Below are 24,404 nucleotides of genomic sequence, written 5' to 3' on the forward strand. Positions count from 1 at the left end.
AAGACATTCTTGCCAAATGAGCTGGAAACAAAACAAACCCTCCATCGTCTCCTTCTTTTGCAACTAGTAGTCATTTGCATGAGCCATCACCTGTGCCCTGGTCTCAAAGAGTATTGCTCCACTCCTCTGGATTGCTGATGTCTCATGTGCAAAGCTGTATTTATGAACTGCAACAAATTTTCATACATGGTACAAAGGAATATACACCTGATATAGTCCAAAACTAAGACACTGCAGACAAATCAAGCAATTGCAGACACAAACACTTTCTAGATACCAAACAAGTTCTCTTTTCATGGCATAAATTTGCCCACTCATTAATCCCAAAAATCACTAAACATTTTGAGGATTTGATAGGTATGGCAGCAGAAAGTATTTGAACATCATGTGAACAGCTTCAGTAAGTTTTCCACCCTCACTTCCAGGGGATTACTGAAATCTGATATCTTTTCATGGCATAGCATACTCACCATGATGAATGATTCCATTTTCCAATAGTGCCTGTCCCAGGTTGACCCCTTCCTCTGGTTTGCTTATCTCTCCAATCTCAGTGAGCCAGGACACAAACTCGCTGCAAAGGGGAGCAGAACACACACAGTCAGCTCTGAGGAGCAGCACGGGCTGCCTCTGCGAGCCATCGCCAACCACAGGAGACTCTCCTTGACACAAGTGTGAGAACTGTTGTAAGCAATGGTACCTCTACACAGTGGCTTCATTCCTACAGTCCTGCAGGAAATGCTCTGCAGAAGATTTAGGCTCTTCCCATCCTTGCCCTTAGCTCACAGACAGTGTGCACACAAAAAGGAAAGATGACCCGGCCGCATCTATAAGGATGATGCAAATCCTTATCTTATGGAGCAATCCAGACATCCATGGGGGAAAATATTAGAAAGCAAGACTAATTGAGGACCTTAAATCAAGTTCAACAGTAGGGTAGCCTCCCTTCCCAGCTACTTCTTCCCAAGTTACCTATCCAAGTAGTTTTCATGATTTGACTTAATTACACATGCTTATCTTCCTTCTCTGGGTCTGATTTCTGTCCCCAGCCCCACTGGGCAATTGGACTGGCTTTAATGGAACCACAGTAGGACTTAGAACAGAAGACTCAACCTACTGAATTCAAGCACAGAGCAGTACAGATAGCATGAGTCCCACTGACAGGTTAATTCAAGGTCATTTTCTGGAGGTGCTGCCTGGCAGATTACATACATCACGCTTGTAATTTATACACAGAAGATGCAAGTCTCATCTGCTGCTCATGCAGCAAGAAACAAAACCTCTCTGTTGAGGGGCAGAGGTGCACATATGGGCAGAATAAAAGCCAAAACATGGATAGTTGTGTAGGATGCTATTCATTAGAAACAGGAAGTACAAAAAGTGGCCATAGCAAGCCTAATGAATCCAGCTTTGTCAGAGCCCCAGGGGACTGAGCTGTTTGCCAGGTTAATTAGCAATTATGCTAGAAATGTGTTACAGTCACAGAGAAGAACAAAAGGAATATATGAAAGTAGAGCAACTTATGGGAAATGTGAGTTCAATAAAACACTTAGGTGCTTGCCAATGTGCAGAAGGTTGCTGCTTAACAAATGCATCTATCCACCTGTAGGCTTTAACTGAAGTATTTTTAGTCTCTTTGTATTTATCAGCACTGACTGATCTGAGCTGAGCTGTAGGAATTATTTGCATTTTGCCTTTAGAACAACAAAACAACTTCAGGACTGAAAACTTTGGTTTGCTGAGGGGCTACTCTGTAGCTTTCATAGTGCAGAAAAAGCAGCAGAATCTATTCAGCTATGCCAGGAGAATCCCATGGAAACCAGTGGAGTTTTGTGAAGCCCCTAAACCCAGAGTAGTGATGAGTCAGGCTATCTCCTAAGGAACATTCTTTTCCCAGTGATTCTGAAGTGTTTCTGCAAGTATTTAAAAGCTGAAACAAAATTTAAACTGCAGAGGGAGGTGAATTAAGAACAATCCTCCACCCTCACTACTCAGGACACAAGGCAGGCCCGCTGTGCAGGGCCCATCACAGACCTGCTGCCAGGGACTGCACCCACGGGAAGCACCCCAGGGAGAGGCCCCCTTGCTCTGGAGCTCCCCGTAAAGAGCAATGGGTCTGTGACACTTTACAGCACTTAAATGGTTGCCCAAAACTTCAGCTGAAACTACTCTGTTACCTTTCCTGCTTCTTTTGTTTGTAACTTTCTCTGGAGTTTATGTGGATTGTAAATGTAAAGTTGATGTGGTGTGCCGAAACAGGAAAATAACTAAAGGCTACCATCACAGCTCTGAACCTTCCCCGTCATGGCATGGTTTTCTTAAGAGTTGCTTTAAGATTTCTATGACATTTGATTCAGAAGCAAAGTCAGTAATCATTAAATCTGAAGGCTTTACTAGCCCTGAAAAGATCCAAAAATATTCCAAGAGGTTCTTAAGGAATATGCTAGACTGTTTCTAAAAAGTCATCAACACAAAGAGTGGATGGCAAAGCTTGATTTGTTTCCTTATCTTGTCTGAAGCAGTTCTCCAGGATAATTGAGAGTATCTTCACTTCCCAGTGTTGCCATGCTCAGTTTTCATCTGACACCCAAGTCAGGACACCAACTCCCAGCTACACCTTGGAAATTAAGAAACTTGGAACAACTGGGTTTCTGCACAAGAAATACACAGGAAAATCCAACCCGTCCAGGACTGTACAAAGTGATCAGATATGGCTGAAACCTCCTGAGGTCACCAGATGTTCTCTCCTACACACTCAAGGTTTTGCAGTACCGAAAAGAAGCATGGCCAGCATATCATTTACACACAGTGACAACAACAACACACATCATTCCAACTTTATCACCAGTTACTTGCCTAAATGCCTCGAAGAGTGATCAGGAAAATAGATTTCCACTCAAGCCCATCAGTTGCTGAAGTCAGGTTCAATAAACAGCCTTATAAATAAATGCATGTGGTATCACTGAAACTATTAGGATTAGATCATGCTGTTTTCCCCCAAAAATATTTTATCTCTTGAATTATGAGAAGCTATCTGATATTCACAGACTAAGAGGAAAAAAATATTTTTGTGGTCTTGGTGTTGCTCTCAGCTGCATATAACAAAAAACAACACTAAATACATCTCAGCACAGTTATCAGTGATTCCTTCAGGCAGGCGTATCTGCAAAAATAAACAGGCCACAGCCAGTATGCCCTGTTCAGGAAAGCCCTGGGAACAAAACAAAATCTGCCAGTCATGACTGGAATGTACTGACTGAGTTGCACTCAGCTGAGTTTCCCAGGACTATACCAATAAGTGAATGCAGAAAAGATATGAGCAGAGTTGTTTGCTATGAGAACAGCTAGAACATCAGGAGAAATAATCCTTTTGTCAAAGATCAGGATACCGGTAGGTATCTCGGTCTGGGCTCAGTTGCCATTAGCAAAGGTAGGTCAAGTCCTCATTACCACAGTGTCAGGTGGCTGTCAAGCAAACTGAGGGCACTGAGCAGGACAGACAGTAAGAAAACAGACATTTTAAAAGGAAAAGTTGTAGCGGGAAATCCTGGATAAGACTTGAAACTAAGCGTAATATCAGAGAACCCACAACAGGCTCATACATTACAGCACTGGAAGAACGTAAGTTTCTAAACTGGTGCTTCTTTTTGCATGGAAAATAGGAACTGCCACTATCAGATCTAAAAGGTTTCAGTTTTAATACAACAAGATCAGCTGGGGTGGGGGTGGAGGATATGTGAGAAAAGAAAAAAGCAACTGCTTCTCCAATATCAAGAAACTTTTTCTAGCTGAAGTATCACCAACCTATGCTACCAGCCTGCCTTCTGTCAGGCAGAAAGACACTTCCATCCCTGTGCACTGGGAATGCTGCTGCAAACTGCTGTTACGCAGACCAGAGAGGGAAGGAAATGAATGCATATCTGCCTCAGAACTCTTTTCTTCCCACAGCTGATCATTTCAGCCATTAACAGCTGAGGCGGAAAAGCCTTCTTAGGTCAGCTCCTGAGTGCTGTGCCACACAGGACGTGTCCCTACAGCAGCTCCACTGCTGCCACTGCCAGTCACCAACCCAGGACGCGCACAGAGTCTCTTCCACTGCCTCACATGTCATCCTTCAGAATTAGTTTGTCACTATTTTGTAATATCTAGCTAAATCAAAGAGGATTTTTCCAGCCAATAAAGTCCTATACTTCTAATAAACATATCAGGTTGCCCGATGCACAAAATTTCATTTGTGCCTGTTACAGTGACAAACAGGAAACTTCTAAATACAGTCCTGAGGCTTGGACAGTTCTGCTGGATTTAAGTATCACCTGGAAAGCATTTGCTTGTATACAAAAGAGAGTACAGGTTAGGCCACCAACAGCCCTGAGCTCGTGGGAGTTTAAGGTAGTTTTCTTGCTCCTTTTGCTGATCGAAGCAGCTGTTATGACTTACTGTAAAACAGAGTGAGCTGTCATGCCATTCAGCCTGTGCAAGGTGTGAAAGAAAAATCAATGACTATTTTTAATAAATCACCCCTGTAATGGGGCTTATGGTCTTTTTAATTAAACTGCATCAAAGCACATCTGATCTGTGTCACAATGCCATCCCCAGAAAGTCTAGAGTCCATTAATTGGAGTGAAAGATCTTTTCAATTCAGATGTCACTTACTTGCCAAGAAAGCACTTGGGAACAGTACTTAATTTTCTTCTCCTATCTTTGATAAGGTTCACTTTCTTGCTCATCATCATTTGGTACAGCTTCTCTCCTTTCTCAGCAATCATGACATATGCATCCCTCTCCATTCCCAGTTTCAAACCTGGAATATAAAGCAGAAATTCCTTCAGATCTTTAACACAACATAAAATGTTTGCTTGGAGTCAAAAGCTGAGACCAAGCAGCAAAAATTGTAAAACACAAAAATTGATTGACTTATTTTCCACTTAAAGGGGAAATCAGGTAATTTTTTTATCTGAGTACAAAACTAACTGTCATTAATAAGTTTAGCACCACCAAGATGCAGCTTTTCCTCTCCATTTTAAAAAGCAGCTTTAAACTTATGGTTATATCATATCACACAAACTAGAATGGTTTACAGAACATGAAGAAAGTCCAAAGCAAGAAGAACATGGGTCAGGGCAATCCCAAGCACAAATACAGGCTGGGAGAATGGATCGGGAGCAGCCCCGGAGAGAAACGCTTCTGGGTGCAGGTGGATGAAAAGCTGGACGTGCCCCAGCCACACGCACTGCACACAGAACCCCCTCGGGCTGGCTGATGCCCCAGCATGGGCAGCAGAGGAGGGGGGATCCTGCCCCTCTGCTCTGCTCCTGTGGGACCCCATCTGTGCTGTGTTCAGTGTGAGGCCCCAACATGAAAAGGACACGGAGCTGCTGGAGAAGTCCAGAGGAGGCCCCAGAGCTGCTCCCAGGGCTGGAGCCCCTCTGCTCTGGAGACAGGCTGGGAGAGCTGGGAGTGTTCCCCTGGAGAAGGTTCCGGAGAGACCTCAGAGCCCCTGCCAGGGCCTAAAGGGGCTCCAGGAGAGCTGGAGAGGGACTGGGGACAAGGGGTGGAGGGACAGAACACAGGGAACAGACACAGGGAATGTGTCTGTGTGTGCCAGAGGGCAGGGACATGGGATGGGATATTGGGCAGGATTTGTTCCCTGGGAGGATGGGGAGGCTCTCGCACAGGGTGCCCAGAGCAGCTGCAGCTGCCCCTGCCCTGAAAGTGTCCAAGGCCAGGTTGGATGGGGCTTGGAGCAGCCTCGGACAGCAGAAGGTGTCCTCGCCCATGGCCTTAAATGGCCTTTAAGGTTGCTTCCAGTCCAAATTGTTCTATGATTCTGTGATTCTCAACTTTCTGAAACTAATTTCCTGTGGAAATTTCACTTGTGAACCTGTCCAAGTTCCCAAGCACATAATTCATGCTAACTTGAAAATTGCTACAGGCAGGGGGATGATCTCTGAAAACAGCAGGTGTCTCTGTTATAACTATCCTCATAACTGACATTTTCCGCTCCTCTTCTCTTTAGATTTGCAAATTGCTTTAGGAGGACAGCATTCACAAAAGCTGTTCTGGTACTGTAGACACTTTTTGTCTTCTAGCCTGAACACATCATTTTCTGGATATGTTACTCTACAACTTGCAAATGTGGGCAACTCGAGTCCAAAAGAGACACAGATTTTAGACACCTCCAAGACTAGCTTGAGAACAGCCAGCCTGAAGTGGTCCTGTACTTCCATGCCTAATTTTAGCAGAGATTGACATTAGGCAGAATTTGAGTGATCGGTGTAAGAGAAAAGGAGAACTGCAATTTTTTGGGAAGAAAAGTTTATCCTAACTGGATATAAATTCCTATTGCTTTATGGTAAGACACTGCAATGAATTAAGAACCTACTGAGATGTCAGAGCTGTTTCCTAGTTTTAGGAAAACATTGAGAACAGATTTTAATTCTGCCCGTGGAGGAAAATGCACAACCTTTTCTGTTTCTCTCAAATATGTGTATGTGCATACACATTTGTCCTACAAGTCCATTGAGTGTGGTACAAAATACACCATCCACTTACTCTCTCTCTGCTCCCTTTCCTTGATTATAGCATCCAGCCATTTCTGTTTATCTTCGGCAGTCTTGGCCATACAGACAAACCACTTGTTCTTGGCTGTGTTGTGAATCTTCCAGCCGTTTGTCACTGTGTAGCCGTTGCTGTGGTAATCTGCTGCAAAAGACCAAACCGCAGAGCACACAGTGAGCAGGACGCCTGCTCTTTTAATCAAACCACTGTGGGACGCTTTCAGTACAATCATCTTCTTGGAAGACCTTGGTTCCTGAGGTGTTCCTCACTCACTGCCCAGCTGTACTTACCACTCCAGAGGTACAAGTATCAACAGGCTGTTCAAAATGACTGAATGCTTCCGTCCTAAGAGCAACACTTGATGATTTCACCTCAGAAGAACAACTAAAGTCTTTTAAATACAAGGCTGTCAGTGAAAGAGTCTGATGTTTGTTCAGGTTCTGTGTTCTGAATTTTCTGGGGACATGCTATCTTCCTGCACTGTAAGGATTTCTGTCCCCACAACACAGAAACTCTTTATGTGTCGACTGTTTAAAGGACATAATACCAACTCCTGACTTTCTACAATAGGGGCAGCAGTGGTGTGGCCTTTGTGGATGGAATCAGAAACCCATCTGGTCTTCCTGCCTGTGTCAGGATACAAGAAACATAACAGAACTGCCATTCCTGTATTTTGCTCATGGTCACATTCCATGCTACTAATTTGGATACTAAGACTAGTATTTAGTAGCATTCTAAATGAGAAGAAGATCCAGAATTTCTGTTATTTTAGCTGTAATGGCTTATGATGTAAAAAAAGGATGGGAGGAAGACAGAAGTAACTTATTAAATTAACTCGGATCAGGACAAAAAATAGACAGTCTTCTGGGAACACATACTCTAATTAAGGTCATTTCAGAAGGAAGGACTAGTGCCTGAAAGCATTTCCAGTCTTTCAATCATGTAAGTTGGTCCAATAATGAAGGTGCTACAAGTTCTATAGATTGCTTCAGATTTCATTAAAGGAGACAGAAAAGTACTTTTGCACCACCTTCCAACACAAGATCTGAACTTGCTGTGTTCTTAAAAGACAATATTTAGTCACTTACCTGTTCCATCTTCCACATTCTCTACTTCCATGACTTCTGTATTTATTCGGCCCCTGAAGATATAAAGGGACCCGTTGATGGACTTTGTCCTTTTAGATGGTTTTTTCCCAGTAACTCTGTGATTAGGATGAAGACTGTTAGCAACATATAAGCAAACAGTCTAATATATACATGAATAAATCAATCTGAGATATGCCTATTAAAGGAGGATTCCAATATAGTGACTGGTGGTATTTGGACATCTCTGATGTTAAATAATTGGAATACTCATTCCGATTTCCAAGATAGGTGTGTACCGGTGTTAGTACAGCAGTAACAAGCTTGTTTTGCCAGAGCATGTGAAGATGCGGCTGGCTTCAAGATTTCCATTCCTGGTGACTGACTGAAATACATGTCCATGAACAGCACGTGGCCTTGGGACGACAACTGCAGCATCACCTGACAACACGACACTGAACTCCTCTGTTTGCCTACAGCTGTGACCAGCTTGTGGTACGCACCAAGCTTCAAACATGAAATGAACTACCTGCAGAGGCCGGTGTCACACAGCCTGCTGTGTGTGTTACACATTGCTGTAGGGAAAACTCTGCTGGGGCAATTTTGCATCCAAGTTTACATCCTTATCCATAAGCTTTATAGGGTCTCTGCTGAATTCAGGAAAGCACTTTTCATTACTGGTTATGTTCTGATTTTTTATGCCTAAAATAGGTTTAAAATTATCCAAGTGACATCTGTTGTGCTTTACTATCCAAGAATAGCCCTACTAAGCCAAAACACAACTGGCCAAATGGTCATTAAGAGGTGGCAGGAGTCAAAACTCAAGTCAGTGAAGGTTCTGTTGTGGCAGTTTGACAGTACCTCCTAAGATTCAAAAAATACTGCAGTAAAAATCAGCTAGAGAAAAAATTTGCTGCACTGTTTTAACTCCTCTTTGGACTGCACACTTCTCAGAGAGGCACTCCGATACTGCCTGGAATATTTATCCTACCACATAGTGACTTCTCTCTCCTATTGCCTAAGTGATAGAAATAGTCAAGAACAGAGGGAAGTTCCACCTGTGACTCAGCCCTACAAAGCAATAGAGAATACGGTGAGTGATCAGTAATTGATCACAGCTTCCACTTACAAATCTTCTGAATGGTAAAACTGAAAATACAGAGGGACTCACCTGGATTTCCTCTTGCAATAGACCAGGAGATTATCAAACAGAAAGAACATTCTCTCCTGGATGTTTCCTGCTGAGATTTTTAACAAAGTCCCTTGCAGTAAGAGCTGTGTGCAAATATCTGTCAGATTTGATCCCTGAAACATAAAAAAGAGAGATTAACTGTCCTTTATGAGTGCACAATGAAGGTCTTTCACTAACATGCTCTTATTTTATCTTCCATTAAACTGTGAAATAACTGATGCACTCATAAGGATTTCACCCAGCTCTATTTGCCTTTCAAGTGAGATCTGCCCGTCAGAAATATCAGTTTCATTCTAGCTCTAACACCTTCCTTTCTTTCATAATCCGCTTGTTCTGCTACAATTTAGCGGCAGCCTGCACACACAGAATAAACTCTGAATTCTAAATTCGTCAGACTGATGCTGCCCATGCCTTCAAGAGTGTTTACACATCACAAAAGAAACAGAAATAAATCCCTGTACACAGCATGAGTCATTAAACTGTACAGTCAACTGCCTCCAGGGAGCTTGCTGGTCCTGCATCCTACCTCCCATCCCTCAATGTGGGACTGCAACTGTTCAAGGGCTTCCAGTTTCTCCATCTGTCTCTTGGTCTCATTGATATTTGTACAGACTGTCTTCATTGCCTGCAGTGCGTTCTGGACAGCTGGGTGATCAGGATGCTTAGAGGGAGTCCTCTTAGCTAATTCCTTAAAAAAAAAAGAGAAAACATGGAAACTGAGAAGTGGTTCATGGAAAGGTATGAGCATTAGCAAGCAATCCTGTAGGAAAATGTCAGAATCATTGCAAAATTAAAGAGAATTTGGGGACACTTTACTGCAGATGCTGTTCTAACTCACAATTTTTTTTTTTTTTGGTAATTTATGTCAATGTCTCTGCAGAGTATACACTTGACGAGCAATGGTAGATCAGATAAAACAGATTAACTTCAATATGCCACTGAACCTACAATATAATTTAAAATGCAATAGAAATGTGCTTCTGGTTTTATAAATATCAGCAGTTATTTGTGATTATATATGTGTAGAAGACAAAAGCATGATTTATAAATTGGCAGTGCTCCTTATAGCTCTTAAAGGAATAGACGATTTTTAACATTACACTACAGAGTTGGATTTCAACCACACAATATCATGAATCTAAGAGCAACGCAACTTTTCTTGGAGGAGGGGAGGGGAGGAGAAAAAGCCAATCCCCCAAAGATAAATATATTTAATTATGGCCAAATAGAAGGTTCTGTTTCTTGAACATCTACGAGAGGAATGGAGAGATGAGGGAGACAATAAGGTAAGCTTCCTTCATCCTGTTCTGTACGCACACCAGTGGCTTCCCATCTTTCCCCTTCCAAGTGCAGGCAGTGGTTCATGGAGGCCCGTGTGTGCCTGGCCACTGGGCTTTCCTTTCCAGGGGATTCTGACTCTGGTGACTGCTCTCTGCATACAAGTATTTCTGCCCCTCCCAGGGCCAGTGACTCTTCCCCACATGAAGCAATACATAATTACTACCCTAATCGCCCATGGAGTTGTGTATCCTCAGATGTTTTAAAGGATCAGAGGTGGAATGTGCATTTTTGGCTGGAGCGTGAGCAAATCCTTAACAGACCTGACCTCGGGCAAGGCCCAAGCCCTGTGAGCTCTGGGCTCAGGAGCTGCAGGGTGCGGCTGTCATGTGCTGCACATTCCTCCTGAGCCAGAGGAAGAAGACAGAAGTGACTGTGCCTAATCCCCACACGATGGTGTGATTAACCCATGATCTCCACTGCCCCAGGGTTTGCTTCTTGCTGAGAGAAATGCTCTTTATTAAGGGGAAAAGACTATTTTTGTTCAGAGACTGGTTTACACAACAGCTGCTTCTACTCTTAAGCAGTAGGGTTGAGACTAGTTAATAGAGTTCCACAATTAGCAGGGGTGAGACAGAGCTGCCTTCACCCAAACCCCCACGCTGGAAGCATCTGCTGGGCAAGTTCTCCAGCCACCCACCCGTGCTGGCTCCAGTGGCTGACACCGTTTATGCCCTCTGGGTGTCCCTTTACCTCTGCCACCTTCCTCCTTCCCAAAAACCAGTGCCCATCACAGCCAAGAGTTTCGTTTTGCTTGAGCCCAGTCCAAGCCCCTTTCTCACTTACAAGGAATTAATTTACTGACTGAGAAAATTCTACAATAATTTTCTTGCATGCTGTCTGAAGCAGAGAAGAACTGCATTGGGGCAAAAATATTAATATCATGACTTCTCTATTTGTACAGAGATAATGAAATCCCATAGCCAGGTTTGAGTCCCATCCTTCAAACCACATGAAAGGCTTGCAAATTAGACAGAGAAAAAGACACAAAAATTATAAAACTCAAACCCCTCCCCTAAACCCAACCAAAAAAACTCCAGCAAACCCCACCCACAAAATAACACTCCACCCCACCTTTCCCTGGAGAAAATTCCCAAACCAAAAAACTCAAACAAAAACCTGTTTACTGACAGGCACTTCAAAAATGCAATGCTTGTGTCATAAAAACTGGGAAACTATAAATAAAACTGGAATGTATTGATCACCATCATCTGAATCATCGTTCTGTCTCCATCATTTGTTAGTTAAAAAAACCCAAACAGCTTCATCAGAGGATGAGAAAACATTAAGGTCACTTGATGCAGGATGCCATATTTTCACTGGAAATTATTGCAATGCTTAAAGCAGATCAGCACTTGGAGATATTCTAGTGTATTATTCCTAATTAAGTAACCCGAATCAACTCCAGATGCTAGATGCCAGATGCTATTGTTCTGGAGAACACACACACACATATATGTTATTAATAAAAAGTAGTTACAGTATTTAAAATATGTGCCTTACCCTACTACTTCAGTTTACTTTCAAACACAAACAAGTCTGAATTACCTTGTGCATACTAGCTTTATCAAACCCACCGACTCGGCTACACCAAATACTTACATTAGACAAGGTCATATCAAAGTTACCAGATAAACTGGATATTCATAAACTCTTGCTAAAAACAAAGTAAAAGAGGAAAGTAGGCAAGGTTTGGTCTAAGACTTTTCTCATCAGCTGGAATACAATAGTATCTGTTTGCTCTGGGAATTAGAAAAAGTAAGATCTAATCCCCATTAATACAAAAGAGCTATATCAGGAGCCATAACTGAAGTTCAGTAGCAAAGGGAGAGCAAACACTTAATTTGAGGGTTGTGCTATTTTTTAATCTATCTCCATTTTTCCTTGCTTTGAGAGCTCCATTTTCCTGGTCAGCACAAACAGAATCTGCCTGTGTTTTCCCCTTAACTGTTCTCATGTCTGAGACATTTGTGTCCACTCTGGTAATTCCATGCTAGCAACTATCAAATAAGTCTTGAATGGGACACAACTTATTTGCTATGAATTCACTACCTGTGATAATCAGAATCAGCCAGACTGTATAATGGTCACTGATATTTTCTGACTGAACAACTTCTAGTTGTTATTATCTCACTGACTGAGGCAGATTTGTTGCCTAATGAAAAGCTAATTCCTCTTCGTTTTTTCTTAAAACTTTTATTTCCTGTCCATGAAGTTTCAGCTAATGAATAGTGTGTGATCTGACCCCTCGCTGCAAGACTGTTTGTTCAACAGGTACATCTGGGTCTGGGTCAGTTGCCCCAGAGCTAAGAGTAGACACAGGGAAGGCAAGTGGAGGGCAAATTCAGCAGTGGATCTTTGCCCCACTGTGGCTTGAAAGCAAGAAGCACTGTTTCAGTCTTCATCTGGGTGGTATTGGCTTTGGCTTTCAAAGAAAGGATGTTTGGTCCTCAGGAGGTTTGACATACATTCATCACAGAATTCTTACTTTCTTCCAGAACTCATAAAGGGACCTTTCTTTCAAAATATGAGGGAAAGTCTTTGTATTTTTTTAATTACTTTTCTTTTAGTAAACACACTGTGACACTAGCTGAGGAAGAGACTGATATCAAGAAGACTGATGGCTGTTAGCTGTGGACAGCCGTGGAGTCTGTAGCCCGATGGGGATAGCTGCACTCCTCCCAGAGAAAGAGGTGTCTCTAGGGGCAGCCTGCTGGGGCCTGTGGCTGCAAGGGATTCAGCTCTCAGCAGTGGATTCAGCTCTCAGCAGTGGATTCAGCTCTCGGCAGTGCCCTCAGCTCTCGGCAATGCCCTCAGCTCTCGGCAATGCCCTCAGCTCTCGGCAATGCCCTCAGCTCTCGGCAGTGCCTTCAGCTCTCGGCAGTGCCCTCAGCTCTCGGCAGTGCCCTCAGCTCCCGGCAGTGCCCTCAGCTCCCGGCAGTGCCCTCAGCTCCTGGCAGTGCCCTCAGCTCTCAGCATTGGATTCAGCTCTCGGCAGTGCCCTCAGCTCTCGGCGGTGCCCTCAGCTCTCGGCAGTGCCTTCAGCTCTCAGCATTGGATTCAGCTCTCGGCAGTGCCCTCAGCTCTCGGCAGTGCCCTCAGCTCTCAGCATTGGATTCAGCTCTCGGCAGTGCCCTCAGCTCTCGGCAGTGCCCTCAGCTCTCGGCAGTGCCCTCAGCTCTCGGCAGTGCCTTCAGCTCTCGGCAGTGCCCTCAGCTCTCGGCAGTGCCCTCAGCTCTCGGCAGTGCCCTCAGCTCTCGGCAGTGGATTCAGCTCTCGGCAGTGCCCTCAGCTCTCGGCAGTGCCCTCAGCTCTCGGCAGTGCCCTCAGCTCCCGGCAGTGCCCTCAGCTCTCGGCAGTGCCCTCAGCTCTCGGCAGTGCCCTCAGCTCTGCCCTGCGAGGTTCTCCCAGGCTGACTCAGGAACAGAGAGCCAGAGGTGCCCTGTGGCAGATTCCACAGGGCAGCCCTTATTGTCCAGCCCTGCAAAGGGCAGCCAGGTACAGCAGCTCCCTGCCCAGCAGGGGAACCCCTGGGGGTGTTTATGGGGGAGGCAGGGGTGGTACCAAAGGGAAAGACCAATGGGTTTGGAGAGGTATATTAAAGCGTTATGGGAGCCTTGTTCTGACCTGAGAGAGAACTGCCTCATCCATATCCTCTCTCCCAGGGAGGGGTTGAGATGAGCTTATCACATTCCATTCAAGGGACATCCCTCCATGGCAGAGGTCTGGGAGGTTTATCTCCCTCCACAGTTAGCCACACAGTATCTGTGAGGCCACTGGCAAGCTCTCCCAGAAACTGCTTTCTCCTTTTCCCTCTTCTTGTCCCCACCAGGCAGGTGACACAGCCCTGACCAGAAAGGATGAGAGGTAAGTTAGCTCTTTTTATGTCTTTTATGCTTTATCTTCTATGGTAAGAATACTGGCAAGGGGGCCAGTTAGTGCCACATAGCACAGTTAGTCATTTCTGGATTCACACCCGCCCATTGGGAACTCACTGAGACAACCAAGAGCACTGAAGAGCACTGAAGAGCACTGAAGTCAAAAGGCTTTGGTTGGTCAGTAAGTCACCCAGTTTGCTCTACCCAGACCATTACAGGATTTAGCAGCTGCCAGCATCAGGCAGCTTTTTGCCTGTACCCATAAAAAGAAATTTTCTTCAGAGAAGATCCAACTCTCAGAAGAGTAAATCAGGAAAGCAATAGTGGCAACAAAAGTCAAGGCTAAAAAATGCAGAATCATTCCAAGAATAAAACAACCATCTGGAGAAATACTTTTCTGGTTTACCTTGAGCAGAAGAGGGTATTTGCAAATTCTCTGAATTGGAGTCAGCAGATAACCCTCTAGTGGAATGTCTGTTGTCTTTCTGCCTCCCAAAAGCATGCAACCCTATAATCAAAAAAAAAGAAAACCCCAAATGTTACCTCACACACAAAGCCTTCTGATGATTTTTGACACAACTTTATATTTCTAAACATGTGTTATGGTGAGAAAGTACTTTACCACACCTAAGGTACAGGAAATGGCACTTCATTCACCACTGACATAGAGCCATCAAGTCTGAAAAGTTCTGCAGGCATCAGCAGAAGAAAATTTGTAGTGGATAACAATAGCTGTACAGAAAGGTATCTTCTCAGAGAAATATTATACAGCTGATGACTTAAAAACCATCCTAGCAATACAATGGCAAACAGCAAACCTAGATGGACCATCACCTAAAATAATCCAATTTACCCCCACAACAGATATGACCTGTTGTTTTGGTTCACTCTGTAAAGTTGTATACTGTCAGTCCAGAAAACTCTTGAAGGCTAAAATAAAGCCTATTAGTAATTACGTAATTAGCTTTAGTCCAGTTATTATGTCTGCATTGACCTGGAATTGAAACAAATGAGTCATGTCCATAACATTCACCAATTCTCTGGCAAAACATTATGCCTGAGCACAGCTGGACAAACAGCCTGGGCACACTGGCTGGCTAACCAGCACACATGGAAGTTCTCAATAGACTATGGAAAATAATTTCTCAGGATTCATATAGAAAGTTTAAGAGTTTAACAACAGGGTATGGCACTGGGAAGAAAAAAAAAACCCTTATAGTCCTTGATCTGTCGTTAATTTGTAACAATAATCTGTAATCTTTTTGACAAATCAATAGTGCCCTACTGTAAGCTTTTTACACATTTCCCTGATGATTCTACTATTGGCTGATGCCAGAGAGAGGTAGTAGATTCAAGTGGACTTCAAATCTATTTCAGACGAAGTAGTCCACATTCCTATGCTCAACCATGAATACGGACTTTGCTCTGAAAGTCACTCCAGTTGCAAACCTGTCCTGTCCACACAGAAGTTGAACTTCAAAGGCAGTTCAGCCAAGAAGTGCCTGCTTTGGGGCATTGCCAGGAACATTTTCCCCTGTGAAATACACTCAGACACTGAAATTTAGTGAGTCTTGTGGCTGTAGCTCTACAATACTTCTCTTCAAGGAATGTTCACAGACATCATACATAAAATCTCATTAGTCCTAACTGGTATTTTTACAGACAATTGTCTGTAAAATAACCTGTCCCCAGGCTATTCTAGATCTGTGGCATTGGCTACCCAGCTCACAATGCTCCCTGTCCAATTTCCAAGTCTCAGGTGATTCAGTCCTTCCCATCTCTTCTTTCAGCCCTCTCTCTAGCTCTGGCCTTTAACACTGACTGACTTTTCAAGCACATTCCCACATTCTATGTTTCAGCAGCTGTGAGGGGGCAATTGGGCCCAACCTATCCTCACAAGTAATGCTTTGTACTTTAGGCTGCTTTCTCTGCATAGTAGCATTGTAGCACTGGTTTGTGCTGATAGTGCTCAGTTCTGTGCCTCAACTCATCAGCCACTTCAGTACCCCTCCACCATGAGTGCTCCATACCTGCAATGGATAATACCTGCAAAATGTCCAGAATTCCTGGGATACCAAAGAATTATTATGAGCACAGGGCAAATTCAGATCATTCAGTCAAGTGTGCTAGAGAAGGTGCTTACCAGAAGGAATGTTCTGACCGTCGGGATCTTGTTCAATTCCATCAGCAGTCTGAGTGCTTTCTCGTGGTTGCTACAGTACTCCTGGTACACAAAGAATTTATCTTTCTGCAAGGAGAAACAAAGTAACCTATTGATTCAGACACCACTAGAGAGATTATTTTGCCAGAGTCTGTTACCAAATTCTTTACAAAGAAAGGTGGACTCCAAGTGGCATTAGCATTGGAGTTTTCATGAAGTGTATGATACTTGTCTAATGTGAATAATGTATACAGGTATTCACTTATTCCTGACTTACTCTGTAAGTTAACAGAGACTTCTCTGAACACTGAGATTTCAGCACTTTTCCTCTTACTGCTTCACTGAGATCACAGGCATTCTTTCCTGAAAGGATGGATTTTGCTATCTTGGGAATACTTGCATGTGTGTCAGGATATTTCGTGAAAGTAGCCAGGTACAACACAAAGCCAGGAGAAAGGGGGCTGACCACTCCTGCAGAAGGAAGAAAGCCAGGTGGCTGGGAAGAACCAAGGCCTGAAAGAAGCCCTGAGATCTGGAGGGGAACTGTAACACAAAGCTGGAAATCCCCTACCTTTCAAGGAGTGAGAGCCAGGCCCCAGAAGTTGGCTGGTTTACTTTGTGCTCTCAAACAAGAGACAAACAGCAGACAAAACTTAACAGCTTTATATAATAGTTTCTGTTACTGGGAGAATTTCACCAAATAATCAACATATTGCAGAAGGAACGGAACAGGAACAGGAACAGGAACAGGAACAGGAACAGGAACAGGAACAGGAACAGGAACAGGAACAGGAACAGGAACAGGAACAGGAACAGGAAAAGGAGCTTCACAAGTCGATTGAGCTACTAACTCTGGGACACGTCACACCCACCAGCACATGCTGGAATGAAATCCCCTCTTAAGAAATGAAGGTCAACTGGCAGGTCAGGGTCAGCAAGTTCTGCTCTACTGATCTGCAGATTCAAAGACAGTGGAACTCCTTCTATCTAAAATGATCAGAGATGCTGAACCCATTGCAAACACTAGATATCTGGAAACACTGGAGTGATTCACAAAAGAAGCAAGAACAACTATTTCCATGCCCGAGCAGATAAGGCAAGGGGCAAGCTGATCCTCTCAAAGCTGGTAGGAAGGGCTGAACTTTCAGCAGCTATGTTCAGAGCTTCTGGTATTGCATTCACCAGAAAAAAAGGAGGGTCATGAGACTGTATTGCGTTTTCGGCAAAATGAGTGATTCAGAAGCCAAAAAACCCATCATTTTTGAGTGCTTCTCACGATAGTACTTTATTTCCTGGTTCAAGTTGGTTTCTATGCCATAATGCAGCACCACATCGAGGCACCCAGACAAGCTAGTCTGCATATCAAAAGTAATTTCAAAGCATTAGTGCGGTCCTCTGCAGGGTAATAGGTGAGGTTTTTCAGAGCTACCATCTCAGGGCACCAAGCCATGTAGCCAATGCCCTCCAGAGTTTGTGTTGCATTCACAGAAGAATTCTGGTCTGAAAACATTCTATCTGAACCTTTTAATCTCCCCAGATTCTGGAAGTTAATTTTTTTTTAGTTTTGGTTGGAGTCCTAGTACTCTTAGAGGATCCTGTGTCAGCTGAAGGTATTTGCAGCATTGAGCTACTTTCAAGACAGCTCACAGTGATACCTGCAAAAAACTACTGCCAACTGAAGGAGTTTACTAGCAGGAAACCATAGGAATACAGTTGCAGTCCCTGGGTATTCCCTTTGCTATTGTCACAAGGAAGAGAAATTGCATTTATGTTAGTTTAGGAGTCAGATGTTCAATGGTAGATACACATGTTCAGAGTCCATAAAATGCTTTTGGGTTTGGTTTATTCACTAACCTAATTAATTTTTCCCTCTGTGTACTTCAAAAGAAGGAACCGAGAAGAAATAGGTGTATGTCCAAACACAAGAACAATGGTACAAAGCAAATAAAACAACAGCCACAAAAGGTATGGTGCAAAGAGCTGGAATGCAGATGTTCAGGACTTTTACCCTTCATTGGCAGCTGTTCATGTTGGTACTGGGGTGAAATACTGGGAAGCTGCAAAGAAACAAAAGCTTCTGACGACGAGATGCATGAAAAGGCAAGCTTGGGTCCACAGCACAATAGCAAAAAGGCAATAGGATTGTTGTCAACCATAAAAACCGGAGAGTTAGAGAGTGAAACAGATATAGAAGGTTTTTTCCCTCATTTTCTCCTTAACTCTCTGGATGCACACATGCTTGAAACTAAAACCAGCAGCCATTAACACAAGATCATCTGTTACATCAGTGCTCACAAAGTGTCACTGCTCAGGTGTCTGACTGCAGCTTTAAGTGCCTGGAGTTTGGGAAGCTATATTTAGATCATGGCAAAATCCTTTTGCTAAAGCTCAAGACAGTACAATAATTATACACACACCAGAGTGCTTTCATCAAGTCTTTCCCAGCTGTACCCCACGCTGGTGACCCACAAATATGAGAACTATACTTAAAATTACTCCTTGTCTGAAGTGTTTCATTTCCTCTCTGGGTGATACTCAGTCCTGGGCTCTCCCATAGCGTGGTGAGGAAATTATCAGTTACATAATTGCAGATGTTAGCCCAGGAATTCTGAGCCTGCAATTGCTCCAGGTTGAAGTGCAATTATGGTCAGAGACGTGACCAGATAAAAATGGCACTTTCTTACTCAGCAAATCTGCTGGATACACAGCTAGACCTTCTGTTTTGGTGACAGAAGTAAGTCTGTACTATTCTCAGTTTGGTTAAAATAAGTCTTCAACCAGCTTATTCTCCAAACATGTTATTTTGGATCCACTAATTCGTACTGCCCACAAATTAGTGCAAATTTAAAAAACAGTTTTGACTAGAAAAAAGCAAATAAGATATTTGGAAAACTGCAACATTTTCTTTGGACATACTTTTAACAAGGCATGGCATTTTCTTGTTTCAAAGCAGGCTGAAACCAACTTTGCCAACATCAAAAACCTAAACAGAAAACATAATTCTCAACAAAACAATATCCCCGATGAGTTAGCTAGTAAAACTGACCACTCATGTAACATTGCTCCAAAAAATGAAACACACGTTTCCGTAGAACAAGTTTCTAGCTACTACATCCCCAAACCTCTAGCAAAATGGCAATATGAGAAACAAAGGATCTGACAACCCTCTGCCCTTCTGCTCCACACACAGTCACAGCCTCTCCTGCCCTGGACAGTGAGCCTGTGTTCACGAGGTGTGGCCATCACTCCACGGTCAGCGCACACGCCCTCTCTGACATTAGAGACACGTCCCACATGCTGTTTTTGTTTAAGGCTGGACACTGGATTTGGAATGAATATTCAAGGATGTTCTTCACCATTTGTTACAGTCACACTGAACTGCAGCTCCAGAATAAACTCTAGCACCTACCACCAGACAATGAACTTCTGATCACCGACCACATCGAGTACAGTAGGGCAGACAATGTCTTCTGAAGGAAAACAATTTTTCACACCTGAATACCAGAACAAGCACATTTCTTCACCTCTTAAAATACTTCAAAAAGACAATGTGCAATAATTTCTTTTTTGGAATTCTTGCAAAATCTGCTTGCTTGCTTTAGGTGTTACTCAAGACTTCAATCCTTCTAAATTAGAGGTCCTTGGGACAATATTGCATCCATAACAACTACCATCCCTTCATGTATTTAAAAAAGGTGTCAGTGTGGCACTTGAGCACATGGTTTAATGGTGAACATGGCAGAGGTGCTGGGTTGACGTGGGACTCGATGGTCCTAAAGGTCTTTTCCAACCTTGATAATTCCGTGATTCCATAAAAGCAGTGTTCTGTTTCTGAAGGCTGTGGACCGTTGCCGAGTAAGGCTCTTCTAGGCCAAGACAGACCAGGAAGAGTCAGGCCCAGGTAGACTAGAGGACATTAAGGATACACAGATCCCATGAAGAGGACCCAAGCACTGCAGTCTGATGTAATTCCACATGGTGAATCTGGGGACTGCTACAAGGATATATGATACACAGAAACTTAGAGAAAACCTGCTTCACTAAAAAAATGCAGTGGCTGGATAAAACAGTGCTTCAAGAACTTTCAAGCTATTCACCAATTTTTTAAGTATTTTTCACAGTGAGTTTCTAAAGAAAAGCACCTGTGTTAACATCTGGCTGCTGACAAGTACTGGATTCATAATCAGGACTAGGAATGACCTTGCCAAGTGATCACAACAGCAGATACACCAATACACTGAGGATTCAGCGGCCTTATGTCACTTCCTCACTGCAAGCTCCCCACAGAACTCACTGTGATTTGATGATAATGAAAAAGCACCACTGAGGGTGTTCCAGCACTTCTTCTGAGCATATTGCAACAACACAACCCTGTCCAAGATGAAAGACAAAAGAAGTGTTCCCCACGGTTTCCCTGGGTGAAACAGTGCGAGGCTGTGCTGTGAGGAAAGCTCCCCAGCCCTGCCAGGGCCTGCAGCACCGGCAGTGAGCGGCTGCTGCAACCCGTGTGCTGCAACAGCTGCTGCAAGAGCTGCAGAGCAGGAGCACGGGTACCACACACCCCTGCCTGCAACGCCAGGCAAGCACCTGCAGGAGTACTGTTTCTGAGGTGCTTGAAATTGTGCTGCTTTTTTGATGGGTGAGAAAAAAGGAACAAAATTCAACAGGAAAGGGAAGAGCTTCTAAAAATACATTGTTGTTTAGCTCAGTTTGATGTGGTGACCATTGTCCTAACGTCATTCTCAAGTTTTTTCCCACCCTACCTACAACTTCCATACAGGACAGACATTGTCACAGTATTGCTACAAGCCTTAGAGAATGGGGCTTGCCAAGGGGCTAGAGGGCTTACGACAGGAAACTGTATTTTCAGATAGCATTAAGTCATTGTACTTACAAATTTTAAGAAAACATTTCCCAGTTCATGCTGAGACTGGGGTTCTGGTTGCATACAAAATTCCAGAGCAGCCAGGAACTCCTTGTGAACACCAAGAATGTCTTCAATGTTAGAAAATAAGATCTAAAATATAAGGAGAAAAACACTGCTAGTTTTTAATATATCTCAGAGTTTTTTGCTAAGTAGTAACACCAAAATACTGTGGAGCTCTAGACTTACCGTGATAGGATCCAAAGCTCAGACAGGGACTTGTAAAGAATGAATTACACTGTATTTGCCCCTTTCCCAGCCCCTATGAAAATCTTTATTGCTACTGAAGCACCTGCTGTAAATTAAGGTTATCTTTGCAGACCCCTGAGCATGGTAAATGCAAGCAACCTCTTTTAAGTCTTCAGACTAAGCAAATTGGCTAACTGAATACTGTCAAACAAAACAGAAATGGGCTGTGGATTCCTTGCCTTTCCTCTCAAACACATTGAAATGGCCCCTCTGTACTCTACTCAGTGTTTCACAAACCCTGCCAAAAGCTAGTATCTTGACAACACTACACTGTTGTCAAATTTTACTAAAATTAGCCAGTGAGATGAAAAACTACTGGTAGATGACAGCTATAAGAATGGGCAAACAGATTGACAGATAAACTGTCAACATGAGCTCCTTTCCTTAGGGAACCAATTAATAATAAGCACCAATATGACAAGAGGATATTTGATATTCATATCCCTGAATCTAGTTCCATTGCATACCACTTTCCCTACCAAGAAAACAAGGAAGACAGAAGAAATACCTTAACATTCTCCTCTGTTATGTACTTCTCAGCTTTGTCCACTGCATTCTGTCGGATCCGGTGCAGAAATGCCTGCAGAGATGAAAGAAGATTTATGTTCAGAAAGACTGATAATAGTTTGATTTCATTCTTATTTCCTCTAGGTTCCCATCAACACAGTGTGGCTGATTACCTTTAAGACTGAGAGAATGTAAACATTTACGAACTCCCCGCCACAGATGCCCAGGCTGCATGCAGGCACCACCAAAGACATTTCCTACAACACTGTTGGGCTTTGCCTGCAAGAAATGTCATCCCTTCATTGAAGGTTTTAGCTTTAATTATCTATTACTACATGGGGTCCATTTGCTCCTCCGAAGGCTTCCTGTGTGTGCAGGATGCAGCTGTTGTGCTGTACCCCAAGGCAGCGTGGAAGGGATTGTCACACTGCTGGAGCTGAGGCACCTCAGAGCCATGAGCTGGCCAGGACCAAGTTCAACAGTCTCAATATGCAGGGGAGGGAAATGGAATTCACCAGATAGTGCCTGCCATACCCTGTCCTGTTCACTTCATTTCAGCTGGTTAAAAACAGACGAAGCAATGCTGGAACTTTTCACTTAGGTCAGGTCTCCCCTTCTCTCAGCTCTGCACAACTCTGGGTTTAACAGCCACATCAATAAAAAGCTCCAGGCCAGATACAAATGGACAGTGATCTGAATATGGGCCTGAAAAGCCTAACTCTGGCTACTGGAATTTGGGAGGACCTACTTGCATTTGCACTGAACACACCCACAAACCTATTTGATTCAGTGGGAAGGGTTTACAAAAGAACACTGCATAGGATTTCCATCTCAAGACTCCACTGGCTTGGCAACTATTGGCTAAAAGGCACTTCTGAACTGAGAGCAGAGAATTTTCCTATCCACAGGCATCAGCAGAGATGGAAATACCTGCAGGAGAGACTGAAGAGCAGTCCGTGAGGACAGAATCTGCTGCAATAAACTATATAACCTCTGCAAAGAAGGGAAGAGAGCTCTCCTCTATGGTCTTGCCAGTGGTTTCTAACTTGCTTCCCACACAAAGGAGTGACTGCACTGCACACACTGCACCTGGGGAGTGCAGTGAACAAGGATGAAAGAACTTCTGTTATCCACCTCAGAGTGAGGGGAAGTCCATCATGTCTATTTAGGGCACAAAGCAGCTATGTCACAGCTTGATAATATAAAGGCTTTAAAAGATGAACTACTCCTGAGCAAGGTCCATGTCAGCTGGTGCATACTGGTGCATACTTTTGCTTTTTCCCTTTTGCCTGCTGGGATCAGCAGCAGCTTACAACCTGTTAAGAAGCAATGTCACTGAACCAAACTTACAGCTTAGGGAATGCCTTCATCTCAGGTGTTTTCTTGGCATACAGTAAACATGTTCCTCTGACTGACTTTCAGCTCTAAAAGGAGCACATCTCTGTTCCAGCTTAGGCATAGCTCCCTGTCACTCATCAGCTATTCACACTCTACAGGGCAGGCACCAATAAAAAAGACATTAATTAATGAGGCACAGAGACACTACATTTTTAGCCCTGGATTTTCAACCTGCTTTTGAACAAATTTCAGGGACCATAACCACATTGCTCCTCTAGTATTGCAAAATGGGAAGATCTTGGCTAGATTCAGCTAGATATGGAGAACTCAGAGGAGTTCGTAGGAACTAAGAAATCCGAATAGATTCTTACATCAAAGGAACATGTGCCAGTGGCGGAAGAATTATTTTGTAAGGTCCAGCCAGTCCACCCTGCCAATAATCTGGCCAGGAGCTGTGGTGCTCAGCAGCTTGGCAGCAGTCAGAGAGCTGTGGCAGATGAAGTGTTCAGCATGATGACTGATGACAGGAGGAATCACTGCTGCACTCCTGCTTCAGTGTTGGGCGTGAAAGCTGAGCATAAGCAACCAGGCATCTGAGTTATACAGGGTGGAACATCATTCTAGAGTCACTCAGTCACTAACGCTAAATCAGGCAGAGATTTTCCTTGTTTTAATCACAAACATGTTTGGAGACAACAAACTCAACTGAAATGATCAATTAATCTACACAATTAGCAGCTTCACTGGTGACTAACAGTTACCTGCACATTAGTCCCAGTATGAAGGGCCTAATAATAGAGACCTGTATACAGAAGTGCAAATCACATTAGTTTGTTAGAGGCCGCTCAATAAAAAAGTGGAAACTATGTTAATCTAAAAAACAGCTTTTCTGTGATGCTTGTCTGAAAAGACCACTTGATGTGAGCACAAGAAAGGGAGAAAAAAAAAAGAGGAAAATCAAACAAAAAATAAAAAAGGCACAGAAGCAGAGAGAGGAAGAAGGATGAAACACCTAGAAGGGAAACAGACGGTCAGCTTTGTAGATAGTCTTTCAAATCTCTTACAGCCTGATTTGCCTTGATGTGTATGGACAGCAGTCTCTCCAGTAATAATAAAACAAGACAGTTACAAGAGCTTTTGGTCTTACAAATTTAATAGTCTACTTTCCAAAATGCAA

At 43.4% G+C, this 24,404-nt stretch overlaps 1 protein-coding gene across 2 annotated transcripts in view; it reads right to left on the minus strand.

The window, feature by feature from the left end:
• PREX1 (phosphatidylinositol-3,4,5-trisphosphate dependent Rac exchange factor 1) overlaps positions 1-24,404 on the minus strand; it is a 112,956-nt gene that overhangs the window by 41,104 nt on the left and 47,448 nt on the right. For both annotated transcript variants that reach the window (XM_063404130.1, XM_063404127.1), the window contains exons 2-11: positions 21,891-21,962; positions 21,104-21,226; positions 16,192-16,296; positions 14,455-14,556; positions 9,359-9,520; positions 8,812-8,945; positions 7,644-7,759; positions 6,550-6,699; positions 4,651-4,798; positions 471-571 (exon numbers count right to left, since the gene is read on the minus strand). In XM_063404130.1, coding sequence (XP_063260200.1) covers positions 471-571; positions 4,651-4,798; positions 6,550-6,699; positions 7,644-7,759; positions 8,812-8,945; positions 9,359-9,520; positions 14,455-14,556; positions 16,192-16,296; positions 21,104-21,226; positions 21,891-21,962 — 1,213 coding nt within the window. The remainder of the gene's footprint in view (positions 1-470; positions 572-4,650; positions 4,799-6,549; positions 6,700-7,643; positions 7,760-8,811; positions 8,946-9,358; positions 9,521-14,454; positions 14,557-16,191; positions 16,297-21,103; positions 21,227-21,890; positions 21,963-24,404) is intronic.

The sequence above is a fragment of the Prinia subflava genome, chromosome 8, assembly GCF_021018805.1.
Source record: "Prinia subflava isolate CZ2003 ecotype Zambia chromosome 8, Cam_Psub_1.2, whole genome shotgun sequence".
Lineage (NCBI taxonomy): Eukaryota > Metazoa > Chordata > Aves > Passeriformes > Cisticolidae > Prinia > Prinia subflava.